The 19021-nt window shown below is 40.0% G+C and overlaps 1 protein-coding gene across 5 annotated transcripts in view; it reads right to left on the bottom strand.

The window, feature by feature from the left end:
* KLF7 (KLF transcription factor 7) overlaps positions 1-19021 on the bottom strand; it is a 93029-nt gene that overhangs the window by 40478 nt on the left and 33530 nt on the right. For 4 of the 5 annotated variants that reach the window (XM_074399161.1, XM_003925610.4, XM_074399160.1 and 1 more), the window contains one exon: positions 7892-8522. In XM_074399161.1, coding sequence (XP_074255262.1) covers positions 7892-8522 — 631 coding nt within the window. The remainder of the gene's footprint in view (positions 1-7891; positions 8523-19021) is intronic. The other variant, XM_074399163.1, reaches the window with a different exon arrangement.

The raw sequence follows: 19021 nt of genomic DNA, 5'->3' as shown, positions 1-19021 counted from the left end.
GTCTACAGTGTATTGCTACCAGATCCTTTCTGCTGTGAAGGACAGGGGAAGGCTGCGAAGGCAGAAAGTGACAGGGTATAGGAAGGGATTAGATATTAGGTACTCAGGCGGGGAATGCAGAAGCAAAAAACCCATATTTCAGAAAACAAGTTTGCCCAGGGCCATCCAGTTTAACTCCATCAGGGTAAAGACAAATTGAAACTACCTACCAGGAAAAGGGTTAGGCGTTCTCCATTTGGTACAGGAGTAGTCTAGCAGAGCTTAGTGTCACATGATACATTCTGCTCATGGTGGACCAGATTCCCAAACAGCTGCATTTACTCATCGGAACTAATTTCCTTATACAAAAAGTTTGTTTCCTGATGATCTGTTATCAAGGTTTCAACTGTAATTTCTACTATATTCAAGCTGGATATTTTTCAAGGAAAGGTCATTTAACAATTATTTTTCATCTGTCCTTATATTTTAACTTCTTTAAAAAGAGGAGCATTCAAAACAAACTTGTTTAAAAAAATTATGAGTTTCTTAAACTCTGTTTTTTCCCCCCTAATTCAAACACAATCACTACATTATTGTTTCAACTTTGGGAGACAGAAAAGTCCTGCCTACCATCAATTCTTACGTCATCGTAGCCTTCACTCTTTACAAACCTCCACTTAACTTTCCTCAAACCTTCCTTTATTATATATACAGGATAACCATGATCATGACGGTAATTCACACTCATATTATAATGGAGTCTGTACATTATTTATTTATTAAAGGGAACAGCTTTCCTGAAAGTTCACATTTGGCCTTCTCAATGTCATTCTTTCATTTACACAGACTTCTCATGACCCTCTTTTTTTCTTCTCTATCAAACAGAACTGGCCTACCCTTGAAATCTTAGAATTTATAAAATTCTATTACTTTCACTGCCTTTTCTGAAATGAGATTCTTCTTTTCTCTTCTTCTTCCTCCCAGTTCCCCCGCATTCCTATCCAGGCTATATTCTCTTTTGAGATCAGGCTCCAAATATAATGATTTTACGAAACCATATTTCAGGCTTTTGTGTCGAAAAGTAAGGTCCTCAGCAACAAGAGGGACTAGTGTATGTTTAGTGGGTGTTCAAAAATATTTATTATGAAATACTCATTAATTTCACGTTTTTCTTTCTCCTCCATTCTTATTTCAACACACTTATTTGCTTTATGACTACCAATTATCTATTAAAAGGACATCTGGAATAGGCGTCCCACAAAGCCTACATTTATTATCACAGTATAATGATAAAATAAATGTGCTTGCTGTGTATATGCTGAGTTTAAGCCATGCTCCCCAATATATGTTTACATTAATTTATCTTCATAAATGTTAGGAGTTATCACATTGCTAAATTATCATGTGGTAAAGTTTCAATATTTTACTGAATCAGAAAATTCTCCCAACGATTGTTTTCACCACCTCATTTCATACCCTTTCTTTACAAACTTCTCTTAAGCTCTTAAATATGCTAAATCCAAATTATCAAACCTTCCTCCTATTCAGCTCTCTCCACCTCGTGAACTGAACATTTAACCCTTATTCTTGTTTCCATCCCATAATCGGGGTTTAATGAGTTTCTGCCTCAACACATGGATAAACTTCATTAGCAGCCATGTGTCTCAGCATATTAAAGGCCCTTTAATGTCTTAAAATTGCCCCATTTGAGTTGCTATTGTATAAATTCAAAGAATTCTTATCTATGGCACTAGGAGGTTGAAAGTGGTCGATGAACCCCCTACAGTTCCACACTGAAGTATTTAATTTTATCCTGCTGATACGCCTGACCTTGAATTAGGGCTTCTATTTATATAAATTACTATATTATCACATTGTTATCATTTAAAAAGATGAACAGCATCAATAAACACTCTATCCAGAAGGAGAAAAGTGACTTGTTATCTCCGAATCTTCCATGCTGCCTCTGATTGCTGATGCAAGCTCCTGCTTTCACTACTCCCCATCATCGCCCTTTAGTGCTCCTTCCTGAATGGCCCACCCTGTTCTGCTTTGCTGGTCACTCCAGGGTACAGTGCTTGACATCTATAGGCACTTAATACCTGTTCACAGAAACACTGAAGAACAAATACAGTAAATAAGAAGCAAAATTATCTACTGAGTAGGATATATAGGTCAGGAGACACGGGTCTAATTTAATTTTTACCAACAGGGAGTTGCATAGCCTGAACTAAGTTGTTCATAGCTTGAACTATGACCTTTTTATTTTTTTGTTCCTCAGTTTCTCCCGTGTTATGATAATACTTACCTTTCTTATTTCATAGGGACAGTGTATTAACATTTGTCATTTTAACACGTGAACTGAGACTGGTATGTTTCTCTTTAATACTAACGTTTAAAAAAATGAAAATAGTAATGACCATAAAATAGTAGCTTTATCAGCAACAATAATATGCCTGGAAATGGAAGACCATTTCTTTGTAATTTCCTTATACTGCTTCTCAGTCACCTGATGAGGTAATACATTTAAGGACCCTCCTAATTCTTGCCTATTTAGAGGATATTTAGTTTTCATTGTCCATTTGTATTTAAATCATATGTTTTTAATTTCTTCATAATAATGAGTTAGTTTTTAAAAACGTATTTGACTTGTTTCCCCTTCATTAGTAAGCACAGAAGTTAAGAGGGCTCCGACTGGAACAATACTTTTTGATGCAAATCCTTGTCCAACCATCTATGATGAGCTGTTGTGATGCTGAACAAATTACTTGACTTCTCTGGGTCTTATTTTCCTCATCCATAAAATAAGATAGTACCAATGTCATTGGGTTAGTATAAGGATTAAAAGGGTTGATATTTGTAAAAGATTTAGAACATTGTCTGGGACATAGCAAGTGCTTTATATGTATTGGCTGAATAAGTAAAATAAATTAAATTTCAAACTTTAAAGACCTTTCATTACACGTATGACATAGCACTTCTGTTTGCATTTTGAGTGCTACCCTGGTCTTTTTGATTGTAATATTTTTAGCCACCTTTTCATTTGAAAAATAAACTATTGTCCTAAATTCTGATTAAACTGAGAGATTGTGCCACTTTCTGATTCAGTAAGATGGGCCCCAAAGCAAATGTAAAATACTAAGCAAATTGCACACTAGTATTGCTTTTTTCCACATGAAAAGCATCCTGTTATGTTGTTCAGTACAAAATCTAGAGAATGCTTATCACCACCCATGGTTTAGGTGACTGCAACTTCAGTCTACAGAGAGAGCCCTCCAAGCAGCACATAAAGAGAACATGGCTTCTTCACATCTCCCTTCACTGCAACCAAAAATCAAAGATCTAATGACTGGCCTTTGTCCTGACTTTACCAACACAACTCACTGTTAATAACATAAATGTGGATATACTTTTATATGGATTTTAAATTTGTAAAGTCTGTTCACTTAGCAGAAAGCATCATTTCAATGAAAGGTTTTTAATCTCTTCTCAGAAATAATTAAGAAGAAATGTAAGAAAATACTTCTTTCTTTTTTTACATAGAAACTATTAAGATTTTTTTAAATTGATTTTTGCTGAGAAAGAACATAAAGTTTTTTTTTCTTTTTTTAACACTGGAAGTGAAGGTTACCTTTCATCAAAATATAAGAATTATTTAGCTGACTCCAAGAAGATGAATACAACCATGATCATAATGGTAGAATTTTTGAGAAATAAAAACATATGAAGACCAGAAAAGAGAGGAGAGAAAGGTCTGCAATGGCTTGGCTGCTAAGAACATTTTTACGCTCATGCCAACATTAGGTGCACTCTTCCTAACGAATAAACCATATGTCTATTTTTTTATTTATTACTTCTTTTGAGATGGAGTCTCACTCTGTCACCCAGGCTGGAGTCCAATGGTGCAATCTTAGCTCACTGCAACCTCTACCTCCTGGGTTCAAGAGATTCTCCTGCTTCAGCCTCCCAAGTAGCTGGGACTAATGGTGTGTGCCACCACACCCAGCTGATTTTTTTATTTTTAGTATAAATGGAGATTCACTATGTTGGCCAGGCTGGTCTCAAACTCCTGATCTCAGGTGATCTACCTGCCTCAGCCTCCCAAAGTGCTAGGATTACAGGCGTGAGCTACCGCGCCGGCCCATATGTCCATTTTTATACGCTTCCTTTGAATAAATCCTGCTACTTCATAATCTTCCCTTTGTCCCATGCCATGCCTCGTCATCCTCCACCTCCAGCTTAGTACTCCCATCTATAACTTTCCTTCCTTGGGCAAACCATGTTTGTGCCCTAGCTACCAACTTGAACATCTGCTACCTTAAAAAATAATTTTAAAAAAAAAAATCACCTCATTGCCTAATATCCTCCAGGGCAAAAATTTTGAAGGATTCAGCATTCTCAAAAAACAGCCACAGAAGGGAAAAAAAATGCGTATCTTTTTCAGCTCAGTAAATTCTATCTATATAAAGATTAAATGAATAATACCTTAAAACTTCCTCAATGCAAACAAATCCATGTTACCAATATGTATTGTCTTCCTTTATGCATTTAAGAGGGAGACAAACACATTTTATTTTACTTCATTTCTTCACTATATCTCCTTTGCAACACATTACCATATAGAAGAGATATCGCATATATCTGCAACTCTAGAGAACAAAATGCAAATATTTCTCTTCTTCCTCTGGATTGGTATTCTTATCTCCCTTTTTTTCCTGTCCCAAAACACCTCCCCAACTAAAAGATAAGAAATACTTTGACTGAATTAAAGTGAGTCCTGTGTTAAAATAGCTTGCCTGAATCCAACCAGAGCTCATTTAAAAAAAATCTTCATTTCCCCATTTGGTCAGCAGCTCTCCCAACTCCAGTCTTTATCATCAGCAGCCTCTTTCCAACCTGAATTCCCATCTCCATATACCTTTGCCCTCGAGCTTTTACCATCCATTTCCTTTCTATGTTTGCACTTAATTTGATTCCATTCTTCATGCTTTTTTCATTATTCTTAGTTCACCTACACCACATAAATTAACACCTTTGTTTTCAGTTCCCCATACGCTCCAATTCACACCAATTGCAAATAAATACTTCTGATTCTCATCCATTTCATCCAAATTAATTCATATTCCTTCTCCCCATCCTCCATTCCCATCTCTACCTCCCCTTTTATCTGTTTCTCTTTCTTATAGCACCTCCCTTCTCTTCCATGAGTGTCTCTGAGGAAGGTTTTACAGGTAAAATGCTTCTGCGATGCAAGGTGTTGTGGGAGGAAAGCCGTGATCTTTCTGCCTGATTGCCAACTTCCATGGGCTAATGCATGCATGTCTAGTTTATCATCCACAACCTGTGTTCACAGGTGTCATCACCCCACATCCTATTAATCAAACACTGGGAATGAGAGGGAAAAAGCTTCTTGCTGTTTTGCGGTATTTGACTTCGGCTAACTGGCTTGTTTATAGTTTACGAGGCTCTTTTTTTCACTCAGTCATCACTAATTAATATCAACAACAATAGTAATAACTACAATCAACCCCAGTACTATCTGTAATGAGTTCTTACTATCTATCAGGTATTTTGCTTTTTTAGAAGTATTTTACAGGTATCTGCTCGTTTAATATTCAAAACAATCTAGGAGGTAGACATAACTGTCTCTATTTTACAAATGAGGACGCTGAGGTCATAAAGGTAGGAAATGATAGTGCTAGGACATAAACCAAAGTCCACCTGATCACAAAGCTCAGCTCTTAACTGCTCTGCAATACTGCTTTTCTAACAATGCAGGGTGCCTCCCTGAGTGAATTCCCTATAGGAGTCTTCTCACTTTAGTCCAACGTAAGGCAAGCAGTTGCAGGTGCCAGGTAACATAATGAGCTCTACCTTGGTAATCACTCTAAGTAGACAACGCTCAAAAAAAAACAAAGCACCAAATAATGCATCAACCGTAACAGTCACCCTTCTGACATCTCTGTTGGAAAGGGGATAAGAAAGAAGAAGAAAATGCTCTGGCCTCCCTAAAAAGAATCTCTGCTTTCCCAGAGCTGTCCAGCTCCATGCTAAGCAGGATGTGCCTTTAGTGTCAATAGTTCAGAAAGTGTCCATAATTATGAATTGCATAGCCCCAGTACAACGCAACATTCTTGCCCTTTCCTGCCTTCTCTGGTTTCCTGGAGGGGCCAGGAGATGAGTCATGCACTCCAGCCTGGGAGCACTGAAATGTCTTTCCAGTGTCTCGCCATTACTTTACTAATTGACTTGAGAAAGAAAGAAACACAAATAAAAACTACCTTCACGACAATATCAAAGAAGCAAAAACTGATAATAGCATGAAGCATTAACCTTGTTGAATGTGGGGTGGTGAACTGGAACCTAAATTCTGATGGGAACCCATGAGTGAGACTCTATGCCTAAGCCTCGGGATACATTAGATTAGGAGACTGTCCCAGGCACCAAGCAAGAGTCACACGGGAAATTGAGTTCAGAATTAGAGGAATACAGGCCCAAGTCCTGGCATGCAAGGAAGTAATGTCAGTCCTCAGCCTTCCGTCGGAATAACTCTGAGGTTCAAAAGAGTGATTTCCTCTATCACATATTATGCATGTGAAGTTCAGGAAAGTTCTTCTCTACTGAACAAAAACAGTTCATGGACCTCCAGAACCTTAGAGTTGAAAGGGGCCTTAAGAGCCAGATTGTTCAACAGATGTGGAAAATGAGGCCTGGTGAGGTAAAGGAACAGGCTCAAGGCCACACAGCTGGTTAGTGGCAGAGTTAGAACTAAAGCCCACGTTGTTCTAATTTTCTAGCCAACAGTCTCTCCCCTACACAATTATTTGGTGGCACTGCCCACAAAGCCCCACAGAGCACTAAACACTTTTCCTAGCTCATATGCTATCACCCATTTTTCAATGCTTTTAGACTTCCACTTACACCTTTGGGGATGCTCACTATTCAGCTAGCAGTGTGCAAACAGTATGCAAGAACCACACAGGTAACATACTGTTACAGATTCACTTAAAAACCACCAATCACAGTAATTGCTACTAGCATCCTAGTAGCCCAGGAAGAGACATCACCCCTAAGCTCCAATGTCAAAGCAGAGAACAAAGACCAATTCCAAGAAAAATGAGTCTCACTCTTTTCTGTGTAAACCCCACTCTTCCAAATTATCCCATTGCTCAAAAGATCAGTATGATTGGAGCTTAGAGGTGGTGTCTCTTCCTGGGCTACGAGGAGACCCTGAGTAAAATACACAATCCTCATCCCTCCCCCACCCATTCTTACCACACACATAGTAATGTAATCACTTTAGCAACTTCTCAGTAACAAGCTCATTAAAAAGCAATTCTGCCATCTCTCCATAAAGCACGCGCCAGAGAACAATGCAAAAGAGGAGATGCCAATTAATTATAGAATGATCACATCTAATGAACTCCGAAACCCTCCTGCTGTTGGTGACTTTGATGAAAAATCAGGATGCTGGGAAAAGAGTGAATAGGGACACCCTAGCTACCTTGTTTAACTGTGAATGCTTTCAAATGCATCCTCAGATCCCAGCGTTGATCAAAACTGTGGAGCTACACTTGCTAAACAATGCAAAGTGTCAGCAAAGCGACAAGTGTCTGTGTTACGGGCAGCTGGGAGTCACTGCTAGAGCCCCCTTCAGCCATCCTCAGAACTGTGTGATTCTATGCTGTGGTTGGCACTGTAGGGACAAACCTGTGTCCTATGCTTGGGATATCTTGAGATCTTAAGGTAACAAGTGAGTCATTCTTTGTCCCTACCTGGGCCCTCCCGCCTGTCTATCACTTCCCCATCTGCAGGGGTGCCACTCCTCACAACAAAGAGGAGCCTTCCCACATGAGAGGCTACAGGAGGGGAAAGGAGAAGAAACCACGTGCGGCCAAACTTGTACCACTACCTGTGTGAGTCCTCTGGTGGGCCTTTAAGTGGGAGCTTTTTGTATAAACTTTCCGGCACCCGTTAAACTGACAGCGGTGAACTCTCTTCTTGTTTTCAGGACACACTTCAGCCCCTAGCCCTCCTTGGTCACTGTCGCTCTGTCCACTCTTAACGGCTCCCCCAGCCGTCACGGCTGCTGCAGCTGTTGCGACCCCTCCCACCTTTACAGAGCTGAGAGCAGCCTTCTTGGCCACCAGTTTCAACGTCACCGTGCCATCCACGGCAGAGAGAGTTTGTGAGGTTTTGACCAGATGGCGGCTGAGCTCAGGGGACGATGGAGGAGTTAATGAGGTCACTGCGTTGAGCTGGGCCTGGTTGACGGCTGTGTAGCTGTCTAGAGAAGAGCTGGCTGGCTGGAGGTTGAGGCAGGTCTCAGATAGCAACTTGTCCCGAGAGAGCAAAATGTCCACTGCCGAGCTCTTCTCACAGATGGCGGCTTCCACAGGGAGCAGCAGGGGGTCTAAGCGACGGAAGCTTTCCTCAATGCACGGGGGAGGAGAAGCGTGGAGGAAACAGTCCAAGTCCTCACCAAAGGTCTCCGAGATCCTCCTGGGCTCTGTTTGTAGGTAGCGTTCCAATTCAAGGCATGTCTGCAAGAGGAAGAAGGAGGGAGAAAAACAACCATCAGAGGCACAGAACACCATGAGGCCTCATGTTGACAGCCACAGGGGGAAGGTGCAGAGAGAATGGTTTCATGGCTTGTATCTGAAACGCTCTAGGACAAGATCTGACCTTGTTACTTATTCTCTGAATACCTGTGAAGGTTTCATAAGGGTCACATCACATGATTTCAACTACTCTAGCTGAAGGAGAACTAGGGCCCCAGAAGGACTATCTCACACCTTCAAGATTCCAGAGAACATCAAATGATGATGTCCTGCCCCTCAATCCAGTTCAGCAGGTAAGATGCTCCTATCTCCCTGCTAGAAATTTTCATGCAAGCAAGAAGCAAATAGAAACAGACAAGTTTTTCATACTAAGACAAGACTTCCCATAGTCCAACTTCATTATTAAAAATAGACTTGAGTACATCACACAAGTCAGTTTTCCCACTTGCTCTGAAGAACAAATCACGTTCACTCAAGCTAAGAGGTGACCTCAGTAACAGTCAAACAACAGCAAGCCCTGCCGTGGGGATGAATTTCATAACAAGCAGGAAAGAATATTGTTCTAAAGAATGTCTACCATAAAACTTTCGAGGCACAAGACAAAACCCTTGTTGTTTATAGCAAATCATTTAAAATACAATGTTGTATACTTTGTGGCAAGGGGCATAAATCCCATTTCGATGGTTTAGCATCTCTGACATTTTATCTCTGATAAAAATAAATTCAAACACAGCTATTTAGACCACTTAAAAATAGGACCCAATATATTTCCACATAAAATGTTCACCTGGTAAAGAAATAAGGGAAAAGAACAGCAAGTTTACCGTCAACAAATCTTCATCCATGGCACTCATAAGTCTTTGTAAGAGGACGGAGTGATTTTATGGCAAAAGTAGACATTTAAGAAGTTTGTATTCTAAAGCTCTCCTTACTTAAAAACCCTACAATTCCAGGATCTTGTATAAAACTATGTTGCTAACTTGCACTATCAGCTCAATTTGCTCTATCTTCTGGATTAAACAAAGAACCACTGATGGCAAATTTAAAATGTGACTAGCTCCAAATTTACCAGGCATTTATTCTATTAAGAATATATTTTAATAATATACCTAGTACTGTTGTATTCGTCAAGAATTTTATTTTGGTGACATTTCAAAAGACTGGTTCTTAATCACACTTCTGGTAAAACGCTGCATTACTGAATAAGAAAATCAGATTTTTAACTATGAATCAGCTTTGGGTCTCACTACTGATTTTCAATGGTAAGAACTAGTGAATGGTTCCAGTCTCCATTCAACACTCATGTCACAAGTGTTCATTCAACTACTGGGCTCACAGCAAGGTACAAGGCTTTGTATGCAGGAGAAGATATAGCAATAGATCCATGTGATGCAGGTATAGAATAAACAACCACAAGCTAAAAATTGCATAAATTCACAAAGAAATGATACCGAAAAATAATATAAAATGTATTGATAATTTCTAGGGGCTGAGTGGACACCTAATTCTACACTCTATAGCAGGCATCCCCAAACTACGACCTGCGGGCCGCATGCGGCCCCCTGAGGCCATTTATCCGGCCCCCCGCCACACTTCAGGAAGGGGCACCTCTTTCACTGGTGGTCAGTGAGAGGAGCACAGTATGTGGCAGCCCTCCAACGGTCTGAGGGACAGTGAACTGGCCCCCTGTGTAAAAAGTTTGGGGATGCCTGCTCTATAGTAATGTAGATTAATCAAGGGGAGCTTATTGGAAAAGTAAGTTTTGATTCTGCTTTACTTATTGATTAAATAAAAGTTCTGGGCCAGGCGCGGTGGCTCACACCTGTAATCCCAGCACTTTGGGAGGCCAAGGCAGGTGGATCACGAGGTCAAGAGATCGAGACCATCCTGGTCAACAAGGTGAAACCCCGTCTCTACTAAAAATACAAAAATTAGCTGGGCATGGTGGCGCGTGCCTGTAGTCCCAGCTACTCGGGAGGCTGAGGCAGGAGAATTGCCTGAACCCAGGAGGCGGAGGTTGCGGTGAGCCGAGATCGCGCCATTGCACTCCAGCCTGGGTAACAAGAGCGAAACTCTGTCTCAAAAAAAAAAAAAAAAAAAAGTTCTGACTCAGTACCTTCCCACCACTTTATGTTAGAAACCAATGATGACCTTCTCAGGTCTAGAAATATGTGTTACCCTCATTTGCTTCTTTTCTAAACTCTACTTCTCAAAAATGTCCCCTTCCTTATTCCTTCTCATTGCTAAAAATTATAACTTATATCTTTTCAATATTGAAGCCCTCAGTCTTGGCTCCATTCAATTCACTTCTGAATTATAAGATTCTAACCCTGAAACCTCCCTTCAGTTTCTTCTTCCCTTTCTAAACCATCACCTATGAAACACAGTGCCTGGCACCTAAGAGGAACATAATGTCTGTCAAAGACAAAGCCCACTTTATACTATGACTTTGATCATTATACCTCTTCTACTCTTTAAAAGCTGTATTTGAAACCCTACCCTGTACCATGCTGAGGGGGCAAACTCAGAAATGACCACTAATACATGTCTCTGGGAATACAACTGTAATGCTTCTTGAGCTTTACCCAAAGAGCAGTACCAGATCTTTGAGACACAGATGTGTTTTAGGTAAAAATCAGTAGAAGCCTACACAACATACCGAGACCTTGTCTCCACAAAAACTAAAAGAAAATTAGCCAGGCGGAGTGACTTTTGTCTATAGTCCCAGCTACTCAGATGGCTGAGGCAGGAGAATCACTTAAGCCCAGGAGTTCAAGGTTGCAGTGAGCTTTGGTCATACCACTGCACTCCTCTGGGCAAGAGAGCAAGACCCTATTTCTGTATATATATGTGTGTGTGTGTACATATATATATATATATATATATATATATATATATATATATCAGCTGACTCATGGGGTATCAGATGTCCTTGAGATAGTTCCCTGCCTCCTATACAAGGTCTTTCACATACTCAGTCACCACTGCCTGTGAATAGAGTTTTTGTATGCCATTTCATTACATACTATCCAGCTCAAAGACTGGAAAGTCACTAAGAAATTGTGATTACTAGAAGGCTCAGATATCTTCATATTCAGAGTTCTGAAGGAGTGAGATATTCTAAACACATTTATACACTCTTCTGGGAGGGGGAAGTAACTTATCCAGTATGCCCTGGTGTGAACTGCAGGAGCACATGAGTTACATTTTTGATCTAAAGATGGAGAGACATCTGATCTCTAAAATGTGGAAAAACCTGGACCACTTCAGAGTGGCTATAACTTGTAATCCTAATACAGGGCATTCTTCCTCCTTCTGAGAATTGAAGCAGCATAAGTACCCACCAGGATGTGCTGGACAGCCCTGTGAAATCATTATGAAATGATTGCTGTCTTAGGAAATATACTTCTTATATCTACTGGAGATGAAGTTTAGGTAGAGGAAAAGATTTTGTCAATTGGAAACCAGCGTGAGGGGGTTAAAGACTTTTCTCATCAGGAATATGGAGATTAAAATGTTAAGGATGAGGAGAATTTTAATATTAGATGATTTCCAAGCCAACAAGAACATTTATTTCAGTTGTAAATGATTATGAGAACTCCAACAAGAAATATCCAGATAGGCCAGGCATGGTGGCTCATATAATCCTTGCACTTTGGGAGGCTGAGGCAGGCAGATCACTTGAGGTCAGGAGTTTGAAACCAGCTTGGCCAACAAGATCAAACCCCATCTCTATCAAAAATATAAAAAGTTAGCCGGGCATGGTGGCATGTACCTGTAATCCCAGCTACTCAGGAGTCTGAGGCAGGAGAATTGCTTGAACCTGGGAGGCAGAGGTTGCAGTGAGTCAAGATCATGCCACTGCACTTCAGCCTGGGCAACAGAGCAAAACTCCCTCTCAAAAGAAAAGAAAAAAAATGCCTGTGATGTTTAACGGGAATTGAAGTATTAGTATTTCCTCATGGAATTTAGTATGTACACACATACATAATATATAGAAACAAATGTGTATATGCATGTGTGAGTATACCTACATATATTTCATAACTCCACCCACTAAAAAAGGCAACAAACAAAGATAACCCCAGTAGTAATGAGCACACTTAGCCCAGGGATCTTGGTTTCTAAATATCATTATCCAATAAAGGGAACCAGGATTCCTTAGATAAACAGTTGTTAGAAGGGCTGGAACAATGAAAACAAAAGTTGAGCCTAGAATATCATTGTGGCACCAAAAGATAAGGAAGGGCTCATTAAGTGATAAAAGAATGTCAGAAAAACTCAGAAGCCAACTTATAGGAACTCTCGATGGCCAAATAAATAATAGGTTATAATTCATAAAATAAATATCCATGAATCCATATTGATATAAATGACTGAATAAATTAGAAGATGGAAGGAAAGGGTCAGGTCCTCATTACAGTAAATGATGATTCAAAAACACAGAAGGAATGATGAAAATAGAAAATCATTATTAGGTAAACAGCAAAGTAATAATGATTACAAGAATTACCAATGGATGCCAAAATGAATAGACAGATGTATGATGAGAAACAAGGTACCTGCCTACTCTCAAAGTATTCACCCAGCAAGATATTTATTTGTTAATTACAAAGACAAAAATAATAACTTTACAGGGGAGAAACCTGGAAGAAACTACCTTGGCCATATGATCAAAGTTAGCAGCACCAGGAACAAGTAATACTGATCACATTACCTATCAGAATTACCCTGATAGGATAATGCTGACAATGGTAAAATATTATTCTATGATATTCCTGTCAAAAATGGAAAACCTCAATCTAATCACGAGAAAACAGACAAATTTAAATTGAGGACTATTCTACAAAAGAAATAGCCAGTTATTCTTTAAGTGTTGGGCCACAAAGAACAAAGAAAAGAATAAGACACTGTCACAGGCTGGAGGAGAATAAGAAGATATTACAACTAAATGCAATGGATCCTGGCCTAGAGATGCCAAACCAGCAAAAGGACTGGTGGAAAAAATAACATAATTCAAAGGAAATGTACAGATTAGCTAATGGTATTGTATCAATGATAATTTCCTGCTTCTGATAATTGAACTATGGTTGCATAACATTAGGGAATGCTGGACAAACCATATTTAGTAACTCTATGTACTATTTTTTCACCTTTTCTGTAAGTCTAAACTAATTTCAAAAAACAGAGAGAAGACCCATCAGTAGACTAAATTTATAGTAAACTTAGACATAGAGTTCAAATGTTTTTCCATCAGAACCAGAGATTTACTCTGTTCGAATGATACTCTTGCCAGCAAACTCCAAGAGTCAGCAGATGTCAGTTTAATGACATAAATTATGCCTGTCACCTTGGAGGTACAAGGTTTCCCTCAGCTTCACCTAACCATACAACCTAAGGCTTGAGCCACTGGATCAACCCCCAGCCCCTAAAAACTCATTGTGCAGTCAGCAATGGGAAGGAAATGTTCCTGAGTGCAAAGTGATTTTCTTTTATATTTTTGAGTAACAAATGAGCTTTGTGAAGACTCTCTTGACATCTCAACTTTGAAATGCATGGGTTCTTCTCCTAGCTTCCTAATAAATATCACCTGAAGTTGGTATTGAAATGATCATCTTGAAACCTTTTTAAATACTCTCTTCATGCATTTCATAGCCTTCTTATTTGTTGTAACATGCTTATTAAAAGTAATAATCCAAGACCTAGTTAAAAAATAATAGATTTTAAACCTATTATTGCCAACTACAAGTATGATAATTTTCCTATAAGGAGGACCTGACTTTTCTTTTCCATTTGTTTATTTGTTCAATCATTTGTTTGTATCAGTACGAATTCATATTTCTTTTATTCTATGGATTGTAATCCACTATTATCATTATTCATTTTTGTTGCTCAGAGGCAGAAGTTTCTAGAGACAGGAGTTGAAAGAAAACAGGATAATTCAAGTTTTGTGGCACATGTTAAGTTTATCAAAATCTCTCTGCTGCTAGCAAGAGGTAGCTACTTTCACAGCCTTGAAAAAAATGTAAGACACTTGGTCACATATGGGCATGATGCCAGGGTTACCAAATGGCTTGTGTTCAACCTGTCTTTATCTCATCATCAATTATGTGAAACTTGCCAGTCGGGATTGCAAATATCTCCTGTCACTTTGACCATTTCCCCTACAACCCTTACCTAAAAAGTTTCCTTTATCTATTTTTCTTCTCCTTACTTTCCCTCATGCCCACATGCTTGAAATAATCTTCCTTTAACCTTCCCTCCCACTCATCATTCTTTCATTCAAAGTTCAACATAAAGACTATCTCCTTAAGGGAGCCCAACCTTCAGGGAGCCCAATCTAGGAAAGAATGGAGTAAAGAAAATACGTTGACTGTCAAATGTTGAAAGACACCCCTCTTCCACCCTGGACAATTAAACAGTATTTCTAAAATGAATCTTAGAGTCCACAGATTGGCAGTGTGTCTGGTTTATTAAGATCATGATTTTAAAAGCAACGATATTTCTTATACCATATGTCCTTAGACAGTAAAGTTAAGGGGTTAGAGCTAACCCTATACCTCTGTTATCTCACATGGCAGACACGTGTAAGTGTTTGAAGTGATGGAGAGTTGTAAGAGCTACAACTTTCTGAAAAATGGGCTAGAATCATCACACAACTCCCATCTATTGCAACCACTATAACTACAACCATGTTTAGTTGGGGCAGACTCTAGTCCAGGCTCCTCAATGACATCACCGTTCAAACAAAATATCTGGAACATAAATGGTTCTAGTTTTTATTTCTGTGTCCTTTAATTTGAACATAAAACTATTTGAACATAAAACAATATTTTTGCTACCACTGTGGGTAATGAGTGACTGTGCCACTTTGGGTAATTATTGGGAGTCTCTGGATCCATGTATACTCAAGTTAGTAAGTAAAACAAATTTAAAGAAATAAAGAAATTACAATTTTCTAATGACTTTTTCTGGTACAGAGTCAATGAAATAAAAAGCCACCTACTACACTCATGTTTCTAATCAATTTTCAGTCATTTGTGGTCCTTTAGCCAGCTGCTGTTAATCTCAATCATTCCACCTATCTCACCTAAAAGGGCCAAGAGTTAAATACAAAGGGATCAAACAAACTGGGGAGAGAATGTAGATGCAAAAGCATGGGAAAGCACAGCTTTTCACTGTGTGGAAACTTGCAAAGTCATGCTTTCTCTGAGATCAGACCTGGACCTGAATGATGATGACAATGATGATGGTGGAGATGGTGTGGAGGATGATGTTTCTGGTGAGGAAGGGATGGACTTTGGTTCCCAGAAAGAATGTTCGTTCACCCAGGCAATTGCACAAGCAGGTAAACTGCACTTGGCTACCCACGGGAGCCCCTTTCTGACATTTATTGTGTGGTTTTTCTCACATGCTATTAACCATGGTGCCACAGTCCCCAAAGAGTTTGAAGTAAAGAAACAGCCGGGCGCGGTGGCTCAAGCCTGTAATCCCAGCACTTTGGGAGGCCGAGGCGGGTGGATCACGAGGTCGAGAGATCGAGACCATCCTGGTCAACATGGTGAAACCCCGTCTCTACTAAAAATACAAAAAATTAGCTGGGCATGGTGGCGCGTGCCTGTAATCCCAGCTACTCAGAAGGCTGAGGCAGGAGAATTGCCTGAACCCGGGAGGCGGAGGTTGCGGTGAGCCGAGATCGTGCCATTGCACTCCAGCCTGGGTAACAAGAGGGAAACTCCGTCTCAAAAAAAAAAAAAAAAAAGAAACAGAAACTCCTTGCCTTTCTCTTGGGAGGGTCTCAAAGTTCAATTAGCTTTTTCGTGCTTTGAAATCTTCAAACAACCCAGAATGGAACTCCAGGGTGACAAAAACAAGCTACTATTAGGAAAGAAATGTGGGCTTCTTTCTTCAAGCCAACTTCTAAAATACTCATTCTTTTCTAACTTATTAGATGTGTTTACACATCACTTTTTAGCAAAAAAAAGACAGATTCCTTTGATTCCAGAAACTAACCTGAAAATCTGGATTGCAAAGACTGATATTGACAGGAACTTTGTGACTCTCCCTCTTCAAAGAATGCTACGATGTAATGATTCTGACTCATTCCTAGGCTTTCAAAATTAAGTCAGAATCGAAAGATGAAAGAATGTGGGAAGCAGGGCCAGGGAGATCTGGTACCATTTTTGTCAGGATTTGGAGAAGGAGAAAGAAGTACTATGCTTAATAAATTCGGGAAGTCCATGAGAGAACCTCAGATACCAAGCGCCTGAACCTTGTTGCCTGCCTTCCTGGGTTTCAACATTGTAAAGCAGGCTTGAGGAAAAAGATGGTAACAAGGAATCTACCTCGTGGCAGAAAGGATGCATGAACCAGTGCAAGTATCTACCTGTGAGACCTAGAAAGTGATTCCTAAGAAGATATTGAGCACAGGGTCCCTTTTTCTTGACTTTCATGACCAGGAAATACTAGGAGAGAATGAATTTTGTCTAGAAAATGTGGGTTATTAAGTAGACAGTATGAGTGAAAATCTTACCGCATTTCTTTTAGCTATTAGGTTAAAAAACACCCCACATCAATAGCACATCCCAGAGGTACAACAGTATTACACATTACTGTCAGGATTACTGAATTCCATGAAATAACCATGAGACTACAACAAATGTAAGACTGCATTCCTTTGGACTGTTTCTCACATCAACTGGTTGCTGGAACTGAAACCATGTTATATATTTCCCTCTGGTAATTTGTAAATTTTGAGAGACAATGCTGTGAAAATTAATTCTAAACAAACATGAAAGTTGAAAAACTTCTATCAAAACCTCTTCCGTGTTTCTCTTCTCCAAACCATTTTCAACAAAGAAAATATTTGTTTGTATATTTTTCCTTGGGGAGGTGGGTGGTGAGGAGGTTCAAGGACCGAAAGGAGACAAGATTAAAGGCCTGGGGAGAGGGTGATGCCTTTGAAATTACTTTCCCCAGGCACATGATGCAAAGCAGCCTCAAATACTCCTTTTATCTTCCAAGGATTCCTTAGTTGCAGTGCATAAAAGAAATTCCCAAAACAACTCAAATCTAAATTAACCATCAGAGTGAGCTTTAAAGTCACATAACCTGGGCAGAGCTGGTAGCTGTGGCCCAGGCCTCACACTCCTTGAAGGAAGGCACTGGGTTCCCTTACACTACCAACAACTTGGAAATGCATTTTCCTCGTTCATAATGTCTACGATCCTCAAAATGCAATGCAACCGCTAGGGACATGATGGCCCATGAACAGAAAGGCTTCTCTAACTTGGTTTAGTGTCGTTTTTCCAGATGTTTCTCTGCAGGACTTACTGACTGCGAGTCTACTGGCCTGGCTTGTACCCACAGCTGCAGCAAGCCCTTAGGAAGATTTGCTCACTATTACTTGGCCACTGGACTATAACTAAATTCCAGCTTCTAAGTAGTCAAGAGACACCACTGCTCATGCAGAGCTGGGGCCTAGAAGATGCTCCTGTATGCTATCGCCTCATCTCCCATGCCCTCATCTCCCAACCAAGCCCCTATTCAGGTTGGCGCACACTGGTGGCAATCCCATTTGTTACATATAGCTTGAAAGATTACATATAGTGACCGAAGTAGGGCATTAGATAGACCTGCTTCGGTCACTACACTTCCACAAACAAAATGAAAATCACACCTTAAGAGTCAATAAAAAATAATCCTACCCATACAACTGGTAAGGGCGAAGGGCTAGATCTGGACTGAAAGTAAGATTTAAAAATGAAAAAATGCAGGAGAGACACTCCAATGGGAAAAACCCATCATAGCCCATGACAATGGCAATCAGTCGGTCCCTGCTCTGAAAGGAAAGGACTCTATCCAGTTCCTCAAGAGCCCAAGGACTTGGGAGGAGGCCTCTTTTCAGAGGAGTGATGGCTTCCCAAGAACAACAATGGCCCTGACGCTTTTTCAGCTTCCCATTAATTTTCCATAAAGAGCAGTTTTCTTGACGAGTGCTTGTGTCAGGCAGGGCCTGATGCTTCAGAAACCTGTAATTATTCTTGGCTCCCCACCCCCTACAGCCTCTGCACCTGTGTCAGTTCAAGGCACCAGCTGGCCATGTCTTGCCTCCTGCCTCTTAAGAAGGGGAGGGGGGAGCCATCATTGAAAACCCAAACTCACATTACTCGCCTCTTCTTCCAAAATGCAACAACAAAACAAAAATTTTAAATTCACCAATCTCATTCCTTCCCCCAATGGGTCTTGCCAAAGGAAACAAATAAACATTAATTGGCTAGAGAGCCCTCATTCAAACCAAAATTACTCAAAAACACAGTAACAGGGAAAGGTCTGACAGGGGATTATTAATCCTGTTTTACGGCCTGCTCTTATGCACCCCCTCACCCACTCCCGTTAACTTTGTACACACACTCACACACCCTCCTCAAACTCCCCAGGCCCCTTCACACTCAGTAGCCAAGATGGGAACATGCCGAACC

Source organism: Saimiri boliviensis, chromosome 5 (assembly GCF_048565385.1).
Source record: "Saimiri boliviensis isolate mSaiBol1 chromosome 5, mSaiBol1.pri, whole genome shotgun sequence".
NCBI classification, from domain to species: Eukaryota; Metazoa; Chordata; class Mammalia; order Primates; family Cebidae; genus Saimiri; species Saimiri boliviensis.
This window is presented reverse-complemented; position numbering and strand designations above follow the sequence as displayed.